This window comes from Pundamilia nyererei, unplaced genomic scaffold, assembly GCF_000239375.1.
Source record: "Pundamilia nyererei isolate P.nyererei 1_Seehausen unplaced genomic scaffold, PunNye1.0 scaffold00110, whole genome shotgun sequence".
NCBI classification, from domain to species: Eukaryota; Metazoa; Chordata; class Actinopteri; order Cichliformes; family Cichlidae; genus Pundamilia; species Pundamilia nyererei.
In genome coordinates this window covers 1,139,632-1,162,978 of record NW_005187511.1, presented here as the reverse complement: position 1 = coordinate 1,162,978, position 23,347 = coordinate 1,139,632, and the positions used below count along the sequence as shown (strand labels likewise).

Sequence of the window (23,347 nt, the reverse complement as noted above, 5' to 3'; positions counted from 1 at the left end):
TAATATTTATTAATACCTAGCCTATAGTTCTTGCTAACCCAGTGAAAGTACTTTTTTCCAAAACCAGTGGCAGTGACTTTTGCCACGTCGAGATGGACTACGTCTCCCCCCTGCTGGTGACTTAATAGGTCTTAGAAATGGTTACAGTGACCTTTTATTTAACTTTTTATTAAAAGAGCTAGGTTTACCAAACATGGTAAATTAGTGTGTAGCAATGATTCAATATCTTATGGAACAAATGTGATAGGAGACAGAAGTGGCGTGAAAGGCAGAGTATTTGAAGGCTTATTTGTGATGTAGGAGAGCTCTCTGTGTGCTTGCTGCTGATTAAAGACAAGAAATCTGAATCTTTGGCGCTCTCTGCTGCTTTTATTATGGACCTGTACTGTGCAGAAAACCTTGAAACACTGCAAGCTGCTTTTCTTACTGGAACGAAGTCACTGAACTCCCTATAGTGCATCTATGGCACTCAGGCATCTTGTATCCCCTCTTTTTAAAATTTTGGGTTTCTTCAATAATGAAACTTGTACTTCCTGTAAATCCTGACTTACTCACAGAGTTGTGGTCATTGAGCAGCTTCATGGGTTAACTATTAAGGGTTTTACCCTGACATCTTATCTTTCGTTTCTATACTTAGGATTTCAATCTCTAGGACTGAAGAGAACAAAATCCTCATCTCACCACTGTAAAATGTTTGCAAACCAGTCTTGTTTTTTTCAGTTAATGGATAATCTACCATAAATAAATGTTTTAAATGTATCCAACATGAAAAAAAGGTTTTAAATCAAGTCATCTAAATGTTTTTCAGACTGACTGGACTGCCCTGTCATGTGTTTTTTTTTTTTTTCTTCCATCTCACCACTCTGTGTGCCATTGCGCTTCCCCTCCTCTGCCCCCTCCTCTATCATTTAAGGTTAATGAAAGATGAAAGTGTGGACACTGTTGATGATGCCGTTAAGGAGCGAGAAATGCCGATGGAGTACCAGCGGGTCTCAATATCTGGAGAGGAAAAGTGTGGGGTGAGAATCGTTTGCTGAACGCTACTTACAGGATTTAAAAATAATAAACAATAGTTAGCAAAGTAATTCAGTCCAGTTCAGCTCACTTTTACTTATTTGGTGTCAGATCACAACAACAGTTGCCTCAAAGTTTATACCACAAGGGAAAGACAATATTAGAGACCCTAGCAGTCAGTATGAGAGCATAGAGAGTCAGTGACAAATTGCACAAGGTGGTGGCAGTTAAATGTATCAGGAGTGAAAACAAAATACTCAAATCTGTTTCATTTGCATCCTTGCTCACGACATTTCTATTTATATTTCCAGGTGCCCTTCACTGACCTAGTAGATGCTGCCAAGTGTGTTGTGAAGGCACTATTTATCCGGGAGAAGTACATAAACCGTTCCCTGCAGAACTTTTGTAAGAGTACAGCTCATGCCTTGCAGGACCTTGGGATGAAGACTCTGGATCTGGGAATTTATGAAGATGTACCAGAGACCCCTGTAGATGCTGGTAAAACATGCAAACATTCAACATAGCTAGGCAGAAAAAAGCAAAGGTTTCATTAGAAAGACGGAGCCAGAAAACATACTTGAACCAGCTGGACTTGACTTCATAAATAGACAAAAAGCAGCTACTTTTGACTTGTTCCTTGAGATTTTCTGGCAAACAGTCAAATAATGAAGAAAATAATTGGCAGAACAATAATGTCAGCAAAATAAATAATCACAAGTTCCCTTGTCACCTTTTACAAATCAAAGTTATTTCCACTTTACACTGTAAATAATAGTTCTTTCATAATAGTAGCTTTACAAACTACCAAGATATGGTTATATTTCCTGTACTACAATGACATTTCAGATTTTGTGGAAAATCAGAGGTTTCACAGGTACAAAAGCTAATTGGCTCATTCAGCCTTCAAAAAGACTGACAGACGTCAAACAGTAATTATATACTAATTATAGATTAGAGAAGTGATTGAATTTCCTGAAGATTTTTTTCTGTATTTTTTCTCTGGTTTGATGGACATTGCCACAGCCCTCAGTTCCCAGAATGGTGGGATGCTGAAAATGAGAATAAAAGCAATGATTTTCACATCCCATAAACCTATATTTTATTCACAATAGAACACAGAAAACAGACATTTGCTATTTCATGAAAAACATTAGCTCATTTTGAATTTGATGGCAGACAACTCAAAAAAGAGAGTCCGAGAGAGGCAGATAAGCAGACTTGTGGTTTAGTGGTTTTTTTGCAGATTAATAGAAGTTAAAACAAAAAACAACAATCGTAGAATAATGGAATAATCTTCAGGCAAAAAAAGGCATGATGCTGTCGTGGAAAATTACTGAATGGGCTCAAAAACACATCCAGAAATCATTGTCTGTAAACAGAGTTCACTGTGCAATCTACAAATGCAGGTTAAAGCTCTGTTGTGCAAAGAACAAACCACATGTGAAGATGACACACACACACACAGGTTTTAGAGCAACATACAATCCCATCCAATTGATGTCTTTTTCAGGAAAGGCCTCGCATCTTTCAGCATGCCAATACTAAACCATATAGTGCATCTAATCCAACAGCATGGCTTCATATTAGAAGAATCTGGGTGCTGATCTCGTCTGTCTGCAGTGCAGACCTTTCACCAGTTGTAACAGCGTTTAATTAAAATACAACAAAGCAGACACAGGAGTGTTGAGAGACTTGAATCTTTTGTCAGAGAAAAACGGGACCCAAAAGTCTGTTAATGCTACACAGCGATGCTACACATGAAACATGGCCCATTCCAACTTTTTTGAGATGTATTGCATCCTTGAAATCCAAACTGAACACATTATTTGTTAAAATGATACATTGTCATAGTTTAAACATTTAATATGTTGTCTCTGTTATGTTGTTCAATAAAATGCAGATTTACGAGATTTTTAAATAATTGCAACTGAACTTTTTTTTGGGTAAAAACTAGACCGAGTGAAAACAGAAACACACCAGGTGAATTGTGTAACAAAAATGCTTCTGACATCTGAGCATTATTATTGGCATTAAAAAGTATAGTTTCTGTAGCATATATATTTTATACCTATGTGTTTGCTGTAGCATGAAAAAAAATGATTGATATCCATTTCCCGTTTTGTTTTTTGTTTTTTCCAGATGCCCCGGTCCATCCACCAGTTTCTGAAACACACCCTTACGACAATCAGGACCCCAATAACATGCCACCAGACACAGGATATGGTTGCAAGATGGTAGACGGGGTAGTCCATGTCTACACTAAGAAAACCAATATGGACAAGTATGATCTGTTTGCACCTTCATAATGACGTGTTATTTTTTTTTTAAGCAACTGTCTGTATTAAGTATAATAATCACTCTGCTTTTCAGAAGTGGAGAACTTGACCTGCCGTATCCTGACCTTAAAGAGTATATTGCAGACATGAATGTGATGATGGCTCTTATTATCAATGGGCCAGTGTGAGTTTTTCTTTTAACAATATGAGTTGAAGTCTGAGTTGTTTTATGGCTCAGTGCACAGTCTAAATATAACACGTCCATGTCTCGTCTGCAGGAAGTCTTTCTGCTACCGTCGCCTGCAGTACCTAAGCTCTAAATTTCAAATGCACATCCTTCTGAACGAGATGAAGGAGCTGGCAGCTCAGAAGAAAGTTCCTCATAGAGACTTCTACAACATTAGAAAGGCAAGAGTCAACAAGTGACAGCTAAATATAGATACCTACATTAAAAGAATGCTTAAATAATTTCATCGAGAGCTAATCCTGCTGCATAAATAACTGTTTTTGGTGAAGCTCGAACATTAAACCTGCTCTGACCTGACTCCAGGTGGACACACACATACACGCCTCATCCTGCATGAACCAGAAGCACCTGCTGAGATTCATTAAGAGAGCCATGAAGAAATATCCCGAGGAGATCGTTCACATTGAGCGTGGGCGTGGTCAGACCCTCAAGGAGGTTTTTGAGAGCATGAACCTGACTGCTTTCGATTTGAGTGTAGACACGCTTGACATGCACGCGGTGAGAGAGAGTAACATCTATATTTATATATATATATATGTGTGTGTGTGTGTGTTAAGACACACTGTGTGATACATGTGGTAGAAAAATTATATTTGATATAATATTAAATCTTTTTGTTTTTTACTCATCAGGACCGTAACACATTTCATCGGTTTGACAAGTTCAACGCCAAATACAACCCCATCGGAGAATCCATCCTCAGAGAGATCTTCATCAAGACAGACAACTACATCGAAGGGAAATATTTTGCACATATAATTAAGGTGTGAAGTGATACTTGTACGGTACTGTATGTGTCTTATTTAAATAATCCTTGAAAATATTCGCACCCACTTCTTTTGGCTTTATCTGTCCAGGAGGTGATGTTTGACCTCGAAGAGAGCAAGTACCAGAACTCTGAGCTCCGTCTGTCCATCTACGGCCGCTCTAGAGATGAATGGGACAAGTTGGCTCAGTGGGCTGTCAAGCACAGCGTGTATTCTGATAATGTGCGCTGGCTTGTCCAGGTGCCCCGTTTGTTGTAAGTGTTCCTCCAACAGTTCATCATTAAATGATTGAGAGTACGCAGCAGATTACAAAAAATACACCAAGGACACGAGGAAGTTTCATTAGCATTTAGATCAGGATATTAGGATTAGGATTTAAGTAAGGACCTGTACTGTGCTTGGACTGTTAAATCTTTAAAAAGCAAAAAAGCAGAAAGAAAACAAAGCTGAGTTAAAGATTACAGCCTGACACAACTTACTGTCCAATCCCCACCTTTCTAGTGACGTGTACCACACAAAGAAGCAGCTGGCTAATTTCCAGGAGATGCTGGAGAACATCTTCATGCCTCTGTTTGAAGTCACAATCAACCCCCGTAGTCATCCTGAGCTGCATCTTCTCTTGGAGCATGTGAGTGTCCCTTCACGAGGAATTCTCCGCATCAGGATCCGTACTTAAAGACAGTAAATGATTATGTTGTTGTCCGTTTTCGTGGCTTAATAGGTGGTGGGCTTTGACAGCGTGGACGATGAGTCCAAACCTGAGCACCACATTTTTAATCTCGACAGTCCGCTTCCAGCAAACTGGACAGAAGAAGACAACCCACCCTACTCTTACTACCTCTACTACACCTATGCCAACATGAGTGTTCTCAACCACCTGCGAAGGTATATGGATATATTGATTCTTTTTTTTTAATTTATTTTTTTTTTTTACATAATTTAACATCAAATCAAACAAAATCATAAATGACAAATACATAAAGCTTTGCTTTTTTAATTTGATTCAGACGGCGAGGTTTCCATACGTTTGTGCTGCGACCTCACTGTGGGGAAGCGGGGCCGATCCACCACCTGGTGTCGGGTTTCATGCTGTCAGAGAACATCTCTCATGGTCTGCTGCTCAGAAAGGTCAGGACACCACACTGGGGATTGTTTCTGAAAGACTGCTGTGGATTTTTTTTTCACTTTATCATCAAAAAACAACAAAGTAGTTTACGAACTTTGGATTTGTAATGCTGACATTGCATCAACACTTCTGACGGGTTAAAAAAACATTAACAGGGCACCAGGGGTCCTTAGCTTGGTGCGTTGTTTTTGTTATATTGGTCTATATTATATTGTGTTTTTTAACTATTAGTGGTTAAAAAGTGGCTTTTTTTTCCACATTTGCTATAATTGCCATCATAGCAGCTGAAATAGAAGATAAATCATCTGACCTGATACACCACCACCTTCATCATCACCATCATCATAGGGGTGCTATATATAGTGGATGGTGAAAATTTGGAGATTTGTACAGTGAAAGTGAATTGAAGATGTCCTGATGGCCCAGGACCTTCCTGAGACACTTACAGTTATGGCCATAGGATTTTGAACACTGACATAGTTGTTTTGGGGTTTTTTGTATAATTTTGCTTTGAAATGAAAAGAGTTAATTTTTCAAAGGAGTTACAGATCTAACCCTATATGCTATAAATTGAAAAATGAGAGGCTGTTTTTTTAGTTTAGTGTGACTGTGTGGGTGGTGTGCTTTTTGTTTTTTTTGTTTCTAAATCTAATCAAAACAAATCTGCCAATCCACTGTAGCTTTTAGCTGTATTTGCTGATTTGTCTCTGTTGCTTTTCACCTTTGTCTGACCTCAGGCTCCAGTGCTGCAGTATCTTTATTACCTTGCTCAAGTCGGCATTGCCATGTCACCACTGAGCAACAACAGCCTGTTCCTCAGTTACCACCGCAACCCACTGCCAGAGTATCTGTCCAGAGGCCTCATGGTCTCCCTGTCCACCGATGATCCTCTCCAGTTCCACTTTACCAAGGTTGGTATGAATCCACACATGGTCTCACTTAAAGCACACAGTGTGAAAGGTTATAGAAGCAAATTGTAGAAATCTCCATGTTTGCTTGTTTGGACCCAGGAACCTCTGATGGAGGAGTACAGCATTGCCACTCAAGTGTGGAAACTAAGTTCATGTGACATGTGTGAGCTGGCAAGAAACAGTGTCCTCATGAGTGGATTTTCACACAAGGTAAACTAATTTAAAGCTCTCTTCATGTATTTGTGTAGCAGGGATCACATGTATATGTATGCACTGCACATATCCACACAATCCATTGCAAGTCATTAAAATATTGTTTGATCATAAATAGTATCCTTTACAAGTTTTTTGTTGTGGAAACACTTAAAAAATCTCTTTGAATTATTGCTCAGCATTAAATAATGTAACATTAGGTTAGAAATACATTTTTATATAATGTGGTGCAAGACTTCAAAAAATTAAAATCATTGTGGGCGCCACTTTGGCTCAGTGGGTAAGCAGGTGATCACATGCCACAGGGCAGGAGTGAACTTGAGTCTGACCTTCTGCGTGTCCTCTCCTCTCTCCTCCCCACTTTCCTGTCCGTCTCCACTATCCAATAAAGGCAAAAATGCCAAAAAATAATGATGGTCCCACACAGACCAACTTGACAGTAATTAATAAATCTTGAAACAAATCTAAAGAAAAATGTAAAGAATTAAGAATAAATTAAAACATTCAGAGTGAGGTAGGGTGCAGGCACGATGGCCTACAGGCAAGTGGAGGTACAGTAGCTGAGCTCGACTGAGGAAACCCTGTAACAGAGCAAAACACACACACACAGAGCCACCACTAGATGGCGAAGCGCCATCACACACATACACTGAACACCAGTGTCAACTATGTATTTTCCTCTCATTCCAGGCCAAAAGCTACTGGTTGGGTCCAAATTACGCTAAGGAGGGTCCTGAGAGCAACGACATCCGCCGCACCAATGTCCCGGACATCCGCGTGGCGTACCGAAGCGAGACGCTCACCGAGGAGCTTCAGCTCATCACTCACGCTGTGCGCACGGACGAGCTGGACGCTATCGACGAGGAGGACTCTCTCACCATGGGCTCTTTCCCGGGACGGCGTTGAAATCTGACAAAATGTAAAATCCCCAAACCCGTGGTCCACTCAGCATGACACTGAAGACATGTGCTGTGAGAGAGCATAAACACCACCACAACAATTGTACAAGTATTGTCAGCTGCACAGCTATGAAAAAGCCAAGAATATAGTTCTGCCAGAACACTTAGGCTCCACTTACTTTAATATTGCCATGTGTTATTTTATTTAAAGTTTCCCCAAATGTCCATTGTTTGCAGTCTGAGTCAGTTCCATGAAGGTTTGCAGGGCCTGCCATCTGGGTTTTCTGAGATTGAACAGCAGGGAAACGTGTGGTGTATTCCTGTCGTGTCCTGTCCATCAGATGGTCCCTGTGGTGTTTTCTATTAATTAGTAACTTGCTTTCATAGTAGTAGCTGCAGTATTTACACTGACAACCAGCACATTTAAACCTCTCCTGTTTTGCTCAGCCTCTTCTATACTTAGTCATTCTGTTCTTTCATTTGATTACACACAAATAAAAAATTACTGATGTATTTTTGCAGGAATAACACGCTTTGATTGTTGGTGGAGGTTGGACTTACCTGCACAACAAACTTTGACGGGCCTCTTGTTTAATCTACTGAATGCTGCAGCACTAAATCATAGCTGTGTGTGTCTTGCTTGGCGTGGTTTTTAATCATATACTTGCTAAATTGCACTTTCTAGAATCGTTCTTCCATGATTCAGTCAGCACAGAAAGAAAAAAACTCCACAGTTGAGAGGAGAGAAGCAGGCTGATGCAAACATTCCTTGAAGCGAATGGGACTCTTTAAGCAGCGTACGAAGCGACCTCGTCAAAAATGATGAGATGTTTGTGTGCTGAAAGAGAGACACTGTAGATTTTAATCACAGCACAAAAAATGTGGATGAGTTCTCACCTCACTGTGACCACAAACCCCCCTCTGTATGTCTTAGGGGCCCCAATCATTCTCATTCCTTTTATTAGACAGTCACAGAGGTTTTTCCCCTTTGCATGCAATGCACTGTACATATGCACCCAGCCAAGGTTTCACAGTGCCTTTTCATTTTTAGCTTTGAGCAGTGCATGCTCTCTTTCTCGCCTGCTTATTTTCCCTCAGTCGATAAACACTGAGCATATACGCGCTTCACACCGATTAGCTGAAAGCACCTAGCTGCATGATCAGTGTAAAGTAGCTTTTACTTTGGCCTTTAGGAGGATCTATTACCGGTTCTGTGAGTATGTAAATGATTTTTTTATTTATTTGCATGTCTGCATGATTAATGGATGGCAGGAGAGAATGAGACTGATGTTTACAGCAAGCTTTAATGTAAAACATCTAAACTAATTCAGGGCTGCTGATCAGCTTTCAATCCAGAATCTGTTTTGTAATGTAGCAAGCAGGTTTGTACTCGGTTCTGTTCACCATGTACAAATTCACAAACCATGCTGGGACATGGTTAAGACATTTGCATGGTACTTGTAGCATTTTTTTTTTTTTTTACTTGCCCCAAACCTGGTCAAAGCTGGTATCACCCACCTCGGGATTTTTGTATTATAACATCACACTGCCTGCCACTGGACCTCCCATCAAACTGCTAGCATACTTGTTAAACCCCAGTCGAGTAAGACTTGATGCCAAGACTAGAAGAGAACGAGTCAGAAAGTATCGGGCTTTATTTGAATAACCAGCTGTAAAGTATTAGGGTAGGAAAGTGTTTGCTTTAGAGGTGTTTAGGATAAAAACTGAGAATCTGTCATTTTTCAGCTATAAATCGTAGCTACACAAGTGGAGCTCTGTGGAAATGTCACTGTGGGAGTTTCTGTAAAGAGTGTATTTTTCAAAGGCAATACAAAGATGGGTAATTTTATCTAATTGATGTGAAGGTTTGACACTTCAATTTGTCTGTTTATTGCTTTTTGAATCTAAGTGGACACAGAGTGTCTGCTCTGCCTCTTTATTACTGCATTAGTTGTTATTCTTCACCTGTTTTTATTCCTGTGAACTCTCAGTATTTCAATGCAAATGTGACAGATAAAGTGTCAAAGTTGGTACTTTTTACTCTAAAGCCAAACGTCACCTCCAGCAGTGTCTGTGAACACTTTGGCCCTTGCACTTTTTCATTTGAACCAAAACACTGATGGATTTTACATCTACACTGACGTTAGCCTTTTACTCACTCGTTTAATATTCAGTTTTGACTCTGTAACATTTTGCACTGTGATTATGGGAGTTTTTTGATTACAGTTGCTCATGCTGCTATGGCATTTGTCATCTGAACCGACCCAAAACTTTTCCACCTGTTCGGTTTCTATCTGTTCACTTTTACATCTTGTTGTTTACTGTTTATTATGCTAATTATGTCCAACATATAGTCCACCCTACCTCACAAATCATGTCTTTTTGGAGCCCAGCAGCAGTATTCAAGACTGCAACTCACAGCAATCAACTGCTGACATACTGAAAACTACATAAAAGTCCCATCATAGTTTGCATAGTTCAAATTAATATATTACTCATATAATTAATATATTGAAGTCAATCGTCAGGAAAAAAGAAAAAGCAACAATTCCTTTTACTTCAGAAGCTCACGTTTCTGGTATTGTTGTATTAATACCAATATTTCAATATATAAAGGAGATTGAGCTCAGTAAATAGTAGCACATGAGGGTCAGAGATAAAATACGTGAAGTCGAGTAACACTGAGTGGGAGCCAACACAGAAACACAGCATATATTCAAACATGGCGTTAACAGTTAACATGTTCGGCATCATTTACATTACCAACCTCATAGTGCTCTAAGTATTCTGATACTCAGTGTGTGTTTGTTTTCAGCTGAGGTTTTCTTCTTTGTTTTTACAGCCATGTAACTGTGTAGACATTATTATTATTATTATTATTATTATCATTTTTATCATTTTTTAAATTCTGCCTGATTTTATTTCCATTAATCTGTAATCTGTAGCCTTATTGCTTGAGATGGACTGCCAGAGTTTTACAGATTCAGATGCCTCTGAGGTTCACGTGTAATGACTCGACAACAAAATAAAGCATGTTAATTCACCCAGGTTGTGTCACGCTTTTATTTACAGGTTATGCTGTGACAAATTAGACTCCAACTTTTTATTACAGAATTCAAGCGATTACTGATCTTATATTACACAAGACGACAACACGACTATCTGTGTGTGTGTATGTATGTGTGTATGTGTGTGTATATATATATATATAGATAGAGAGATATATATAGATTTCAAACGAGACGTAAGTATGCACTGTAAACTCAAAGCTCAAAGTTTTCAGTCTGATCATCGGTGACCAGTTTTGGTCCTCTTCTGTCCCCTTTGAGGTCCCGTCACTGGTCTCACTTAACTGGAAGCCTAAAGTGTTCACAAAAGACAGAGCAGAGTTGTCTGTGCTACATGCAGCATGCTTCTATAGAAACTCCACATGGATGGGAGAAGCGAGTGAAGCAGTGCTTTGTCACTTACGGCTAGCTGCGACCTGACTGCGTTTAACTGGAAGAAGACTCGGCCTCCTTCCTCGGGACACATCACCTTCAGCTCCTCTCTGGTCATGCCCAGAAGCGTAGTGCCGCTCACCACACCGAGACAGCGTACAGTGCTGCAGGAGATAAATAACATGGATCTGTGTTTCTCACACTTTGGAAAACCTGCTTAGTGTGCAGCAGTACACACAGCTGTGTCTTTATATACCTGCAGATTTATATAGCCAAGCTAAGTACCTCCCATGATTCACTATCTTGCAGAGCCGTTTTTAGCAACAAAAACATGAAGTGATCATTTTCTGTATGACTTTAACAGTTTCTCGTGTAATTATGGAGAACTTTTGGCCCACTCTTCTGTTAAGTTGTAGACATTTGTCCATGCACAGCTCTCTTAAAGTACCACCACAGCATTTCAGTCAGTTGCAGGTCTGGACTTTGGATCAACGCCTGTATTTTTTCACTTTCAGTGATTCTGTTGTAAATTTACCGCTGTGCTTGGGATCATTGTTGCATCACTCACTTTTAGCCAAACATGGTAGATGGCCTCACATTAGACTCTACAAATACTGTGGTACTCAAAGGATTTTGTGTCAGTTCAATGACTGCATCATACCCATTGCCTGTGGCTGCCAACAAAACCTAAATCATCACCCCTCCATCAATGTGCTGTCGGGTGGTATGAGGTGTTTTTTTTTGTGCTGATATGCTGTGTTTGGCTTTCCCAAATGTGGCCAAACATTTTGATCTCATCTGTCAAAAGGTCATTGTTACAGAAGTCTTGTAGTTTGTTCTTAGTGTAGCTTAGGCTTGGCAAACACAAACCATGCAGCCACATTCTTTTTAGAGAGAAGAGGCTTTTTCCTGGCAATCCTTCCTAACAAGCCATAGTTGTTCAGTCTTTATGCTGTCAGGAACTTTTACATTTAACATGCTGAGAGTCTGAAAAGTGTGAGTCTTGGATTTTTTGCAGTTCCTCTGCATTGCATGGTCTGACCTCGGGTTGAAAAGTCTACTCCAGGGAAGATTGGAAAATCTTGAATGTTTTTCATTTGCGAAAAATCTTTTTCACTGTAGAGTGAAAGACTTCAAATTATTTGAAAATGAGATCATTGCTTCTGTCTTGGCAATGCAAACTGCCAAGACTTCAGCTTTTATAGAGTTGCTCACACTTGCTGATGATCAGTACTTACTGCTTCCATAGAGATTAAGAGGGTAAAGGAGAACTCCGATTTTCACACGGTGCTTCTGCTTTTTGGATTAAATACATAATAACACAGTGCAATCGGTAGCGTGGCTGAGCGGTCTAAGGTGCTGGATTAAGGCTCCAGTGTGTTTGAATCCCACCGCTGCCATGAATAGTTTTGGGGCTTGAGTAAGGTACCGTCTCTACACACTGCTCCCTGTGTGCTGGATTGGTAGCTGCCCACTGCTTACTGGTAGAATGGGTTAAATGCAGGGGACTAAGCAATTTCCTACAGGGTTAATAAAGTATACATTAATATGTCATGTTTTGTTGTTCAGCTAAGGTTGTTTTTAATATTTATACTTAACAGACTGAAAAAATGAATAAATAAAGCTGAAATGTATGAAAATTGCGATAATTTTGATAATTGATAACACTAATATTAATATGAAGGAGAACAGAGATGATTGCAGATGTCACAGCAGGTTGATCATCCACATCTGAGACCATTTTTGCTCTTTAACGGTTTGTCCACATTTGTCCCTCCTCCCTGATATTTCAGCTGATCTTTCTGACCTTCATGTTTCTTTTTATGCAGACACTGGATAGTAAATGCCAGAAACTAGCACCAAGGTCACCTGCACAGCCAATTCATTACATTAGGGAGTGAAGAATTCTGGTTGTACTCACATTTTACTGAAGCCCTTGTCTTCGAGCCAGGCTTTCACTTCGGCAGGCTTGGACCTCTTTGTTAGGACAGGTGAGGCCACAATTTCCTTTGAAAATGGAACGATAATGTATTATTACTTTAAGTGTAAAGTAGTATTACTTTAATTAAGTCTGAAAATAAAAATGCACATACAGCTTGCTATATAGTTTAAACTATATGATTATTGGTTTTTGCTCATGTCCGTTCCTGTTTTATTTCGTGATTCCTGGTCTCTTTTACACAGTTGAAAGTTTTACTTCCTGTCTTTGTTGGGCTTTCTGCTTTGTTTTACACAAGTAAACATCAGATTAGAAGGGCAAAAACACTCAGCAGTGACTCATTACAAGTAATGTTTCTTGTATTTATAGCAAATTCCCAGTTTCCTGGAGTGTGGAATGAAACAGGAATGGGATCACTCCCATTAGCACCTGTGGCTTGGCAAAAGTCTAATCCTGCACAAACATGCTTTTTATTTCTTATCATCTACGCTCGGAATAATTCAGTGTTTGTGTGTCTCTACAACACTGAGTTTAATGTGAACTGTAACGTGTTCGTGTCTGCTGAGTGGTAACCTCTTCATCAGGTTGGTGATCATTATCGCTCAGGATATTACTGGGGACAAAGCCTTCCTCCCCTCTGTCATTCCTCACTTTCCACCACTGCTTGGACTTGTCCAGCAGCTGTAGGCACAAATAAAGCAAATATGGAGGCAGTTAACAAAACAAATGCGAGTAGGGACAGAAAAATCGGATGAGTCACTTTGCTGATACCTGAACTGTTTCTCCTTTTCTCACGGTGAGCTCTCTTTGGTTTCTTGAAATGAAGTCAGACTTCACATGCACTTCTCGCAGTTTTGGCTCCACTGAGCTGGGAAAAAGTCAAAATCAAAAACACTCACTTTGCACTGAATCATTGACTCCTTTGTGTGTTCATGCGTACCGTGTAGGTTTCCAACTGGCATACGTCTGTGTGGAAGAAGAAAATGGCATTGATGTGAATTTCTGTGCTATTTATTTAAGTAACTAGAAGATACCTGAATGCTTCGTTTACCTGACTGGGCGCAGGTTGCCGATCCTCCTGCCTGGTCACTGGTTTACTGGGTGCAGGTTGTGGGCTCTTTGGTCTGGCCACAGATTTGGGTGCACTCCTCTGTCTGGTCAGAGGTGGAGTGGGGGGAGGTTCTGCAGTGACTTCAGGGGGCTGCCAGCCATCGAAGAACTGCGGGTTGTAGGTTGGGATGTCCTCATCATCTTCTGGCCACTGGGTACTGATAACAGTAAGAGTACATGTTTGATTGCCCTGCTGACATTTAACAGAACACTTTCTCAGCTGTAAACAAAAAGAAGTCAAAGTATAAGAGATGTCTTGTTACACCTGGGAATGTTCCAGGCATCTCCCAGAGACTGCCACAGCTCGTCCTCCTCCGTGGACGCCTCTTCACTCATGAGACGGATACACTGAGGCGTCAGCAACGGCGCAATAATGCTGGGCGGCAGAACCTCAGGACAGTGTGACACCACCTGATGAGGGCATTAACAATTAATAACAAATATAAGTCCAGTGGAATAGTGGTGTGCACAGCCCACCCTGAGCAGGTGGAAGGCTTGCTGAGATGACAGCAGAAGGTGTCTGTGCAGTTTAAAGTCCAGCCAGTGAGCAAGTGAGATTCATATCCCCAGTTAAGTTAATTCCCAGTGTTTAAACACTCATTAACAGTTCTTTATGTGACAGCATTTTTACAAAAGCCAAACGCAGAATATCAGCATGAACACCTCATAACAACTGTCAAGCACATCGATGGAGGGGTGATGATCTGGGCTCGTTTGCAGCCACAGGACCTGGAAACCAGTCACTGAAGCAACCATGAACTGCAAAGTATTTTGAAGTCAAACATGAGGCCCTCTGTGTAACACTTCAAGCTTTCATTAAAACTGGTTATAAGTAGGACCATGATCCTAAGCAGAGCAGCATGTTTCAAACAGAACAGCTGTAAAAGAAAAGAATGGATGTGTTGCAACCTCCAAACTAACCCAACTGAAATGCTGTGGGGCGACCTTAAGAGAGCTGTGCATAAATAAAATGCTCACAACACTCAATTAACTGACACAACCCTGTAAAAAAGTGTGGGCCAGAATTTCATCACAGTGATGTGAGAGACTGATAAAGTCACAAAACAATTAGTGCTAAAAGTGTTTCTACAAGCTAATGAATCATGGGGTGCAGTCCTGTGAAAAAACATCTTTTTAACTACGTTTCACAGTCCGGGTGCTTCGGTTTTGAAATGACCTGTGTGAGGAGAGTCGGCTTTGAAGAAATGACTTTTAAAACCAATTTTGTTTTAGTCCTGCTTTTAAGCAGCTCTGTTATGCGTGATTTTTAAAATGTCCTTGCTATCTTTCCTCAGATTTCTTCCTCACTGCCCACTCTAGACTATCATTAATTTAATCCATTTATGTTTTCTGTTATATTTGCGATCGCGCACCTGCGTGTGTGTGGGTGGGCGTATGTGTGAAGGTGGAAACAGTGCTGGGAAATTCTAAAGATGTTGCCAAAAATGTTTTTAATAGTCACTTACGAATTTTAACGAGACAAAAAAGGAGCGGACAAATTCAGGAGCACTGGGATTGTTGATCTTTCCATTGAGCTCCCCCTGTCAAAGAAAGATGTCGCACATGCTGTATGTTACACAGGAACAACACACAGACCCACAGCATGATGATATTGTGTTAATGGAAAAGGGGAAACAAACCAGCAGGTTTAAGCCGAATTTAATTTTATGGAGGCATTCTTCAAATTCTTCTTGAGAGGGCATGCTGTCCATGACTGAAAAATAAAAAACAAACAATAAAGATAAATAATTAAATAAACATGCAGACATCACAGCTGCTAATATTTATTAGAATAAAATGTATTTTTATATAAATATAGAGCTTAAAGTAAAGGCAATACATTTGTTTAAATACAGATTATAGTCTCTGTCATTTTAGCCAGCCCACAGCAATCTACAGTTATGTAATGAATATAGACCAAAGCTGAAACTCACAGCTAAACTAAACTAACATCTAAAATTCTGTTTTTAATACTAAATTAAAAGAAAAAATAGAGGTCCTTCCTTTTTGATAAAGTATATAGTTAGGGTTGGATCAGGTGACCTTGAATCCTCCCTTAGTTATCGCAGCCTAGACCTGCAATAGGTCTAGGCTGGAGGTTTCTTCCTGTTAAAAGGGAGCTTTTCCTTCCCACTGTCGCCATAGTGCTTACTCATAGAGGGTCCTCTGATTGTTGGGGTTTTCTCTGTTTTCTCTGTATTTTTATGGGGTCTTTACCTTACAATATGAAGCATGTTGAGGCAACTGTTGCTGTGATTTGGTGCTACATAAATAACACTTAATTGAATTAAACTGAATTGAGTTAAACCAGGCGCTGCTGGAAGCTGTGAATTTCACACAATATGGGATTTTTTTTTCAAGTGTGCTTTTAATTTTTGCGTAAAATGACCTTTCCCCTTTTTCTTCTTCTTCTTCGTCTTCTTCTTCTTTGCATTTTTAGCTTCTGCTGCAGCTAATTGTCCCATGAAGATTTCGATGTCCCTTAAAATATGATTCAACATATCCTGCAAGAAAGAAAAAAGCCACTGAGAAAAGAGGAATTTATTCATTTATTCTTCCCTTATCAGATGTTATTAAAGATGCTTTCTGATTTAAGCATGCAAAGAAGAAGCAAAATATACTTCTCCTAAAGAAAACTCACCACATTCCTGTCCAGCTCCGTGTATGAACGAGGTACGTCTTCATGCATGAAGGGCTCCTCATCATCCTCCTCATCTTCAGGCAGTAACATTTCAGGATCGTGCAAATGGTCTTCTATACACACAACCACAAACAGATGAAAAAGAGGATGAATACGCCATCATCACACCAATAACAGTGCATCAGTACCACCATGTGTGCTGTCACAACCTTACCATAGTCAGGCTCACTCCACTGCCACGCTGGTTCAGCCGCAGGCTCTGGCTCGCTGGGTTTAGGGATTACTGCAGGTTTCACTCCTTCATTTCTGATTTTTTTAAAAAAAGGTGAGATACAGTTTCACAAAGAAAACTTTAATAAAGATTAAAGTGTATGGACACAGAAATTTTACAGTACTTGATGCCTGAATTCTGTCCCTGGCGTGCCAGTGCTAGTGAGAGATGTTTTTCAACATAGTCGGCCTGTAAAAAAAACAGAAGAAAGAATTAGAAAATCACTTGCCCTTTGCTTTCGCTTGATATGAGTCATGATGGCAGCCATCTCGGCCAGTTTGCCCTCACCCTGACATCATCACACTGGAACATGAAGACAGTGTGGTTGCGTTTTTTCCTGGCCTGGATTGACACTGTGAGCAGAGAGTTAAACACCCCGGCGTTCAGCACAGCGGTGAACTCCTGGATGTCACTGAGAGGCATCGACTCCAGCTCGTCCTGAAAAAGCACAGTAGCAAAGTCATCACAGAGGATGTTGGGTTGTTGATTCACATGTTTTTATAGCTTCTATCATTGCAGGAGAAAAGCTTGAACATCATTAAACAGTACTGTGAAAACCTCTGGAGTCACAGCTCCATGTTTTTATGTTTTGCTAGAGAAACTGAAAATATTTAAATGAATGTATTAAAATGTTTAAAAAATAAATGGCTATAGAGTACAAAAGCCAAAAACAAAGTCTGCATGATTCTAATGAACTTGAAAATAAATATTTCACATGACCACATTTATTCTTCAACACAGTCTGAATTCTCTTTGTTTTCCTTTTGGGTTTTTTTTTAAGTAGTCTTCAGGAATAGTTCTTCATGAGTCACATTCAAAGCTCTTCTTTGGAAGTTTCTGCCTTTTGTTCTGTTCTCTGTCAAAATAATCCTACACTGCTTCAATAATGTTGATGTTTGGGCTCTAGGCAGGCGATGACCGATAATGATCCGCAGTGAGTTTCTTATCCAGGTATGTTTTTACTTTATTGGTTAGTGTGTCCTAATAAATAAATAAATCCTAATAAATAAATAAGGTTTTAAAGGGTTTTAAGGTGAAATGCTACTGGCAAATGTGCATTTTCCTCTTACTGACATACACGTGGTTGCCTCTCCATGTTATTAGCTCTGCCCAGAACTTTCAACCCGCCTGTATGACACATGACAGCGGGTCTGCATTTTACGATACTTTTGATATCAGACATTTATGCAAATTGGCACAAATTTAATGATAACTCATCCAATTAACTCATTCCAGTTTAAATAGACTTTTTGTAAGCTGCACTGTGGTTGTTACCTTGTTTTCAATGTCTGTGAGTATCATTTTGGTGCCTTGCACCTCCAATTGCATGGTCTGACCCCACACATGACCCATCTCCTCCAGCAGGTTCAAACGGTCCACACAGTCTGTGATGTTTTTCAGGTCCTTCCCGTCCAGGTCACAGGTGAACAGGTGCTGCGGCACAGAAGGATTAAAACAGAAGTTTGACACTATCCAGATACAGGTACATTTGGATGTATAATAGAAAATGTTCTTAATACTCCACCTCCACCCTGCACTGAAAGTTGCCCATCATCTTGTTTATTGATGCTGCATACTCCTGCCTCTGCACTGCTGAAACACAAAGCAGGTCTTTATGTTCTTTGTTCTTCTTTTCACAAATACAATTAAAGGTGGAAGCATAGTAATAATAATAATAATAATAATAATAATAATAATAATAATAATAATAATAATAATAATAACAATTTACAATTGAAATATTTAGGATGGAAAGGCAGCAATGACATAGTCAAATGATCAGTTGCATAAGGTCATAAAAGAAATAAATATCCAATAAGATAAATCAGAGTTATATATATATGAAATTCAAACCTATTAGTACGTTTAACAGCAATGTTTACTTACAGTAAATTGATTTTGCACTTGGCCTCGACATATTTGAGAGCCGTGATGGCGCTTCATCCATCGTGGAATAACCACTGTCACAGAAAAACAAAAACCCAAATATAAACCTTTGAACCTTTGAATAAAATAAATGAATAAAGCAATCAGCCAATTGATTGTTGCCCAGATAAAAAATTGCCAGAATACATACTTGGACTGGAGTGAGTCTGCATAGCTGCTGGTATCACAGCCAAAGGGGCTGTTATTCCTGAACATACTGACTGGACTCACCTGGAACATCACATGAATCATACACACGTCATACGTGAGTGGACTCACCCACCTGTATCTGAAATCAACCCATAAATCTTCCACTTTTACAGGTTTATTGTGTTAAGTCTGAGCTAATTAGAGGAATGAAAATTAAATTAAAACGCAGAGAATTATAAACGGATCAAGAAAACAATCTTGTGGTAACACAGAAATGTGGTCAGTTACATCAAAACTGCACACCTGCAGTGACACATGACCAAACACACTGAACACAACACACAAATATGATACAAATAAAACAACGTGCACTGTACATCTAACATCTATCTATCTATCTACATATCAAAATAATTAAGGGAACACTTAAATCAGATCTTGATTAATGACATATGAAGAATACATGAGGTTCAAATCCTGACTGACATATGATGTGTGTTAGGATGCCTGGGTCGTTGACCCAGGGTTTTTGAGTTTATTATATTATTATTTCTAGTCTTTGGTTTCTTTGAGTTCTGTCTTATGGTTTATGTCTCTGTCTTCTCTAGTTGCTCTGTCTCCCCTGTCAGCTGTATCCCCTTGTCTAGTTCGCGTCTCTGTGTATCCTATATCCCCGTGTCCCGTCAGTGTCTGTGTTCTATAGTTGCTGTCTCCCCTGTCTGCTGTATCCCCGTGTCCAGTCAGTGTCTGTGTCTGCCCTGGTCCCACGTCTCTGTTCCCTTTGTTATAGTGCCTGCCTGTGAGTCTGTGTTATGTTTCCTGTTTTACTTTGAAAGTCCATGTCTGATGTTAATGTGTCTGGTTTTGGTTCCCCTTGTCTCGTTAGGCCTTATTTGCCCCCAGCTTTGTTTTCCTCCTGTTACCCATTCCCTGAGTGCTCCCTCTGTGTATTTAAGCCCTGTGTTTCTCTGTGTCTGTGTCGTGATCTACCGTTTACCTAGCTGTGTGTTCTGTCAGTCCTCTGGTGTAAGTTTGTTTTGATTTTTTCCAGTTATGTTATATTTGAGTTGACATCTGGCTCTGGAGTCTGCACCTTGGGTCCTATTCCTGTCTGCACACAGCCTACACATAACAATGTGTAGTTGGTTTAAAAGTGGCGTAATGACAGTCAGTGGAAATCAAAATCATTAAACCTTTAAAAGTTTGGATTCAAAACCACACCACGAATTCATTTACATAATTATTCAAGTTTTCCCTTATTCTTTAAATTTTATTTTGAAAAGCATGTTTTTAAATTATGTTGATAGCCGTGAATAAAGAGAAGAACTAAGTCCAACCTTTCAGCAAGCCTTCGCTGTACATCGTTCAGACAAACAATAAAGACATATTCAGTGTACTGCTGATATTGTCACCAGTTCTTACCTTTTGTTGTTAGTTCCTTATGCGTTGTTTTTGCTTCCAGTCAAACTCTGCTCATGTTTGAAACCCACACTTTGTCGATGTACGGCTTAGACTTCCTCATCAGAGAGAAGGACAAAGTCCAGATCTGTGGAAGAGCCACCTGGATGAGGGCGTGAGATCTTTAGTAGTATCCCGTTTGGGCAAAGGTTACCAGATATCGTGGAAATCCCCTCCCATCAATAAATGCTACAAAGAAAACTTGATCAGCATTTTGCATTCTTTCCATTTGTAAATATTAAGATAAGAGGACACTACTTAATTATTCTTCCATATTGGTTCAATAGTCTGCTGTTATGTAATCTGTATATTTGTTGTATTCTCTATACATAAATACATTTGGGGCTAATGCTAAATGGGTACAAGTGAAACAAGGTTAAAAGAGAGAGAGAGAAGGAAATCTAAATACCGTTGTAGCACTTAAAGTCTCCCTTTTACGTCTCCTTCCTTTAGCTTTAAATGCCCTGTTATAAATGTTCAAAAAGGATTATGACACCATCTACCTGGCTTGTTGGTTTTTATGTCCTCTTAGCAGATATCACAAAGCCAAACATTAACCAGACACAGCGTGTCACAGCATCCAGTGTGAATGTATTTAGCTCAAATGATCTATGAAAACTTTACCAGATTGAGAATAATTTGTTCACCACATTTGCTTTGATTGCTTCTATACGACTGAGATCGCCCTTCCAGAAAGTAAACCGAGGAGCCTGCTGAACAGCAGGAAGTGGCTACTGTACCATGTCATTATTTTGGGATGGTTGTACTATAAACAATGTCTCATTAAAGTTTTGCTACTTTTTTATTGCTATTTTGCTGTATTTAAGAGGGAACATGGCTCATTCAAGCCGCTGTAACTGGCAGAAGCTTTGCAGATTAAGATCTTCAAATCCAAAAATATGACAAATCATAAAAGCATGACGTTACACACCAGATTAAATGTATAAAAACCTGAAAAAAATGAGCTCTTTTGTCACTACCCAAAGCGGCAATATTATTCAAAAGTGTAATACCTTAAGAAAATGTTGAGAAAAGCCTTGAGTCATCCCTCATTTCCTTAGTTTTTATTTCCAAGGAGCCAGAACTTTTTTATGAGTGGTTTTGAGTGATAGTTCTCCAGGCTTTCTGGCGGTCTATCAAAGTTTTTCTTTAGAATTGGCTACTTTTTCACTCACTTTCAGTTCAGTCCTTGTTTGTGATCATTATCAGAAGAATGTTTTTGTTTGCAACGCTAATTAAGAATGACCTATGAGTCATTCAAACATTAAAAAGGCTCCTGAGTCAAGGGATGAATCGGTGTTGGGTCTACACGTAACAGACAACTTGGCAAAGGACCCGATTGTGTCTTTAGGCACTTTGTTATAAACAGCCTGAGACAAAAACATATAATTCTTTCCTAGAGGTGCTGTTTGCCCTGAGGCAAGGCAGATAACTGCTTAGAACCTCAAGCCAGTGAAATGCCTCCAAGTGCTGACAGACTTCAAACAACAAAAATGGCATTAAAAAAGCAGACATGGAAAATGCTGAGTGGCTCACAATTGGTCATGGATTGGAGCTAAACATTATTGAAGCAATGTGGGATCCTGTTGACAGAGAACAGAACAAAAGGCTATCAACATCCAAATAAGAGCTTTGAATGTCCTTCAAAAAGCCTGGAGAATTATTCCTGAAGACTACTCAAAGAAATGACAGGAAATCTTGACTAAGAGAGTTCAAACGGTGCTGAAGAATAGAGGTGGTCAAACCAAATATTAGCTTTCAAGCTCATTCCAGTTGTTTAGACTTTAGTTTTTCCTTCTGTGCTGTATTTCTGTGTATAATTGCACGTTTCAATAAATCTATTTCCCATCTTCGTCACAAAATATAAAGAAATGATAAGTGTGGCTGAGGTGTGAACCCTGACTCAGCTGCAGGGGAGGGGTGGTGCAGTGAACTCAAGGGTGCCAGAGAGGTTGGAGAGACAGGTGGATGTGATTGTGCTGATGAGGATTTCCCTTGTTTAGTGATGTTGGACAGCAGAGGGCAGGAGAGGGCACAGCTGACTGGAAAGTTGGCTGCCATGTGTGCCAAGCCAGGAGTGTGCAATAAAAGCTAAACAAAACTGAAAGACGGTGTGTTGGGTCGGAATCATTTACAGTGCGTAGTTTAACACAATGCAGGGGACTATATATAATAAAATCTCTTGTATTCAAAAGATTCAAATAGGGATGTGTCCAGGAAAGAAAGGATTTTAAAGCAAACATGCTTCTCTTTCTTTGTCTGTTAGACAGACATAAAAAATAATAATACATGTTTGATGAGCAAGTCATTTATTTTGTATGATTTTTAGTTGAACGCTTTTTTCTGACGAATATCAACATTTTCTCAGTCGAAGAAATAAAAAAATGAGCGCTGGAAATTGACCACCTCCAAAATAAAGAGGATACACTGCTCAGAGGCTCTGGCTGGAGGAACAGATGTTTGTCAGATTAACAGTTTAATTCATCACTGTCACGTAGATTTGTGATACATTAAATTTGACATAATTTTTTAAAGGTTTCTAAGTGTAAGTGACTCAACAGACACACGTTCAGTGCCTGCTCTGTGACTTTAACACTACAGTATGTTGTGCTGATCTCATGCTTGCTGTTGTTTAACTAAACCACTGGAGGTCAGCTGTGTTTCATTGAGCACATTTATCATTTCTGGGGAGCTGATTTGCAATTAACTCAAATATCTCTCAACCTCCAGAATCAACAGCAAAAATAAAAGTTTTAACAAAGTCTGTTTTTTTATGAGCAGACATTCACATACCAGCCAGTTCACTGGAGACACCTGTTCATCTTCTTGTTAACATTAACATGTAATCAGCACATCACATGGCGGACACCCCATGCAATGAGATTCAATTCAATTCAGTTTTATTTATATAGCGCCAAATCACAACAAAAGTCGCCTCAAGGCGCTTCATAGATACAGA

The 23,347-nt window shown here is 39.5% G+C and overlaps 2 protein-coding genes across 5 annotated transcripts in view; one reads left to right on the top strand and one right to left on the bottom strand.

Annotated features, from left to right (window-relative positions):
- The window catches only part of ampd2a (adenosine monophosphate deaminase 2a), a 30,085-nt gene extending 19,791 nt beyond the window's left edge, over positions 1 to 10,294 (top strand). For all 4 annotated transcript variants that reach the window (XM_005741401.2, XM_005741402.2, XM_013912983.1 and 1 more), the window contains 14 exons: positions 914 to 1,019; positions 1,326 to 1,512; positions 3,154 to 3,295; positions 3,385 to 3,474; positions 3,569 to 3,698; positions 3,841 to 4,035; positions 4,170 to 4,301; positions 4,395 to 4,558; positions 4,806 to 4,932; positions 5,026 to 5,189; positions 5,312 to 5,432; positions 6,168 to 6,341; positions 6,441 to 6,551; positions 7,245 to 10,294. In XM_005741401.2, coding sequence (XP_005741458.1) covers positions 914 to 1,019; positions 1,326 to 1,512; positions 3,154 to 3,295; positions 3,385 to 3,474; positions 3,569 to 3,698; positions 3,841 to 4,035; positions 4,170 to 4,301; positions 4,395 to 4,558; positions 4,806 to 4,932; positions 5,026 to 5,189; positions 5,312 to 5,432; positions 6,168 to 6,341; positions 6,441 to 6,551; positions 7,245 to 7,460 — 2,059 coding nt within the window. In that variant the 3' untranslated portion in view covers positions 7,461 to 10,294. The remainder of the gene's footprint in view (positions 1 to 913; positions 1,020 to 1,325; positions 1,513 to 3,153; positions 3,296 to 3,384; positions 3,475 to 3,568; positions 3,699 to 3,840; positions 4,036 to 4,169; positions 4,302 to 4,394; positions 4,559 to 4,805; positions 4,933 to 5,025; positions 5,190 to 5,311; positions 5,433 to 6,167; positions 6,342 to 6,440; positions 6,552 to 7,244) is intronic.
- A 470-nt stretch (positions 10,295 to 10,764) lies between these two features.
- On the bottom strand, positions 10,765 to 18,954 carry eps8l3a (EPS8 signaling adaptor L3a). The gene is made up of 18 exons (XM_013912957.1): positions 18,932 to 18,954; positions 18,742 to 18,815; positions 18,380 to 18,444; positions 18,130 to 18,288; positions 17,143 to 17,292; positions 16,979 to 17,043; positions 16,798 to 16,889; positions 16,584 to 16,696; positions 16,360 to 16,446; positions 15,409 to 15,483; positions 14,208 to 14,353; positions 13,884 to 14,100; positions 13,773 to 13,798; positions 13,604 to 13,700; positions 13,406 to 13,513; positions 12,815 to 12,900; positions 10,925 to 11,057; positions 10,765 to 10,813 (listed from the first exon to the last, which is right to left on the bottom strand). The coding sequence occupies exons 2-18, from the start codon at positions 18,800 to 18,802 to the stop codon at positions 10,802 to 10,804; spliced, it is 1,692 nt and encodes a 563-aa protein (XP_013768411.1). The 5' UTR covers positions 18,803 to 18,815; positions 18,932 to 18,954; the 3' UTR covers positions 10,765 to 10,801.
- Between the last annotated feature and the right edge of the window lie 4,393 nt (positions 18,955 to 23,347).

Coding starts and splice junctions, on each gene's coding strand:
- eps8l3a (XM_013912957.1), bottom strand. CDS start 18,802: ATGGATGAAGCGCCATCACGGCTCTCAAATATGTCGAGGCCAAGTGCA. Junction 18,445..18,741: donor AAGTGCAAAATCAATTTACT/GTAAGTAAACAT, acceptor GTGTTTCAGCAG/TGCAGAGGCAGGAGTATGCA. Junction 13,701..13,772: donor GCCAGTTGGAAACCTACACG/GTACGCATGAAC, acceptor ACTTTTTCCCAG/CTCAGTGGAGCCAAAACTGC.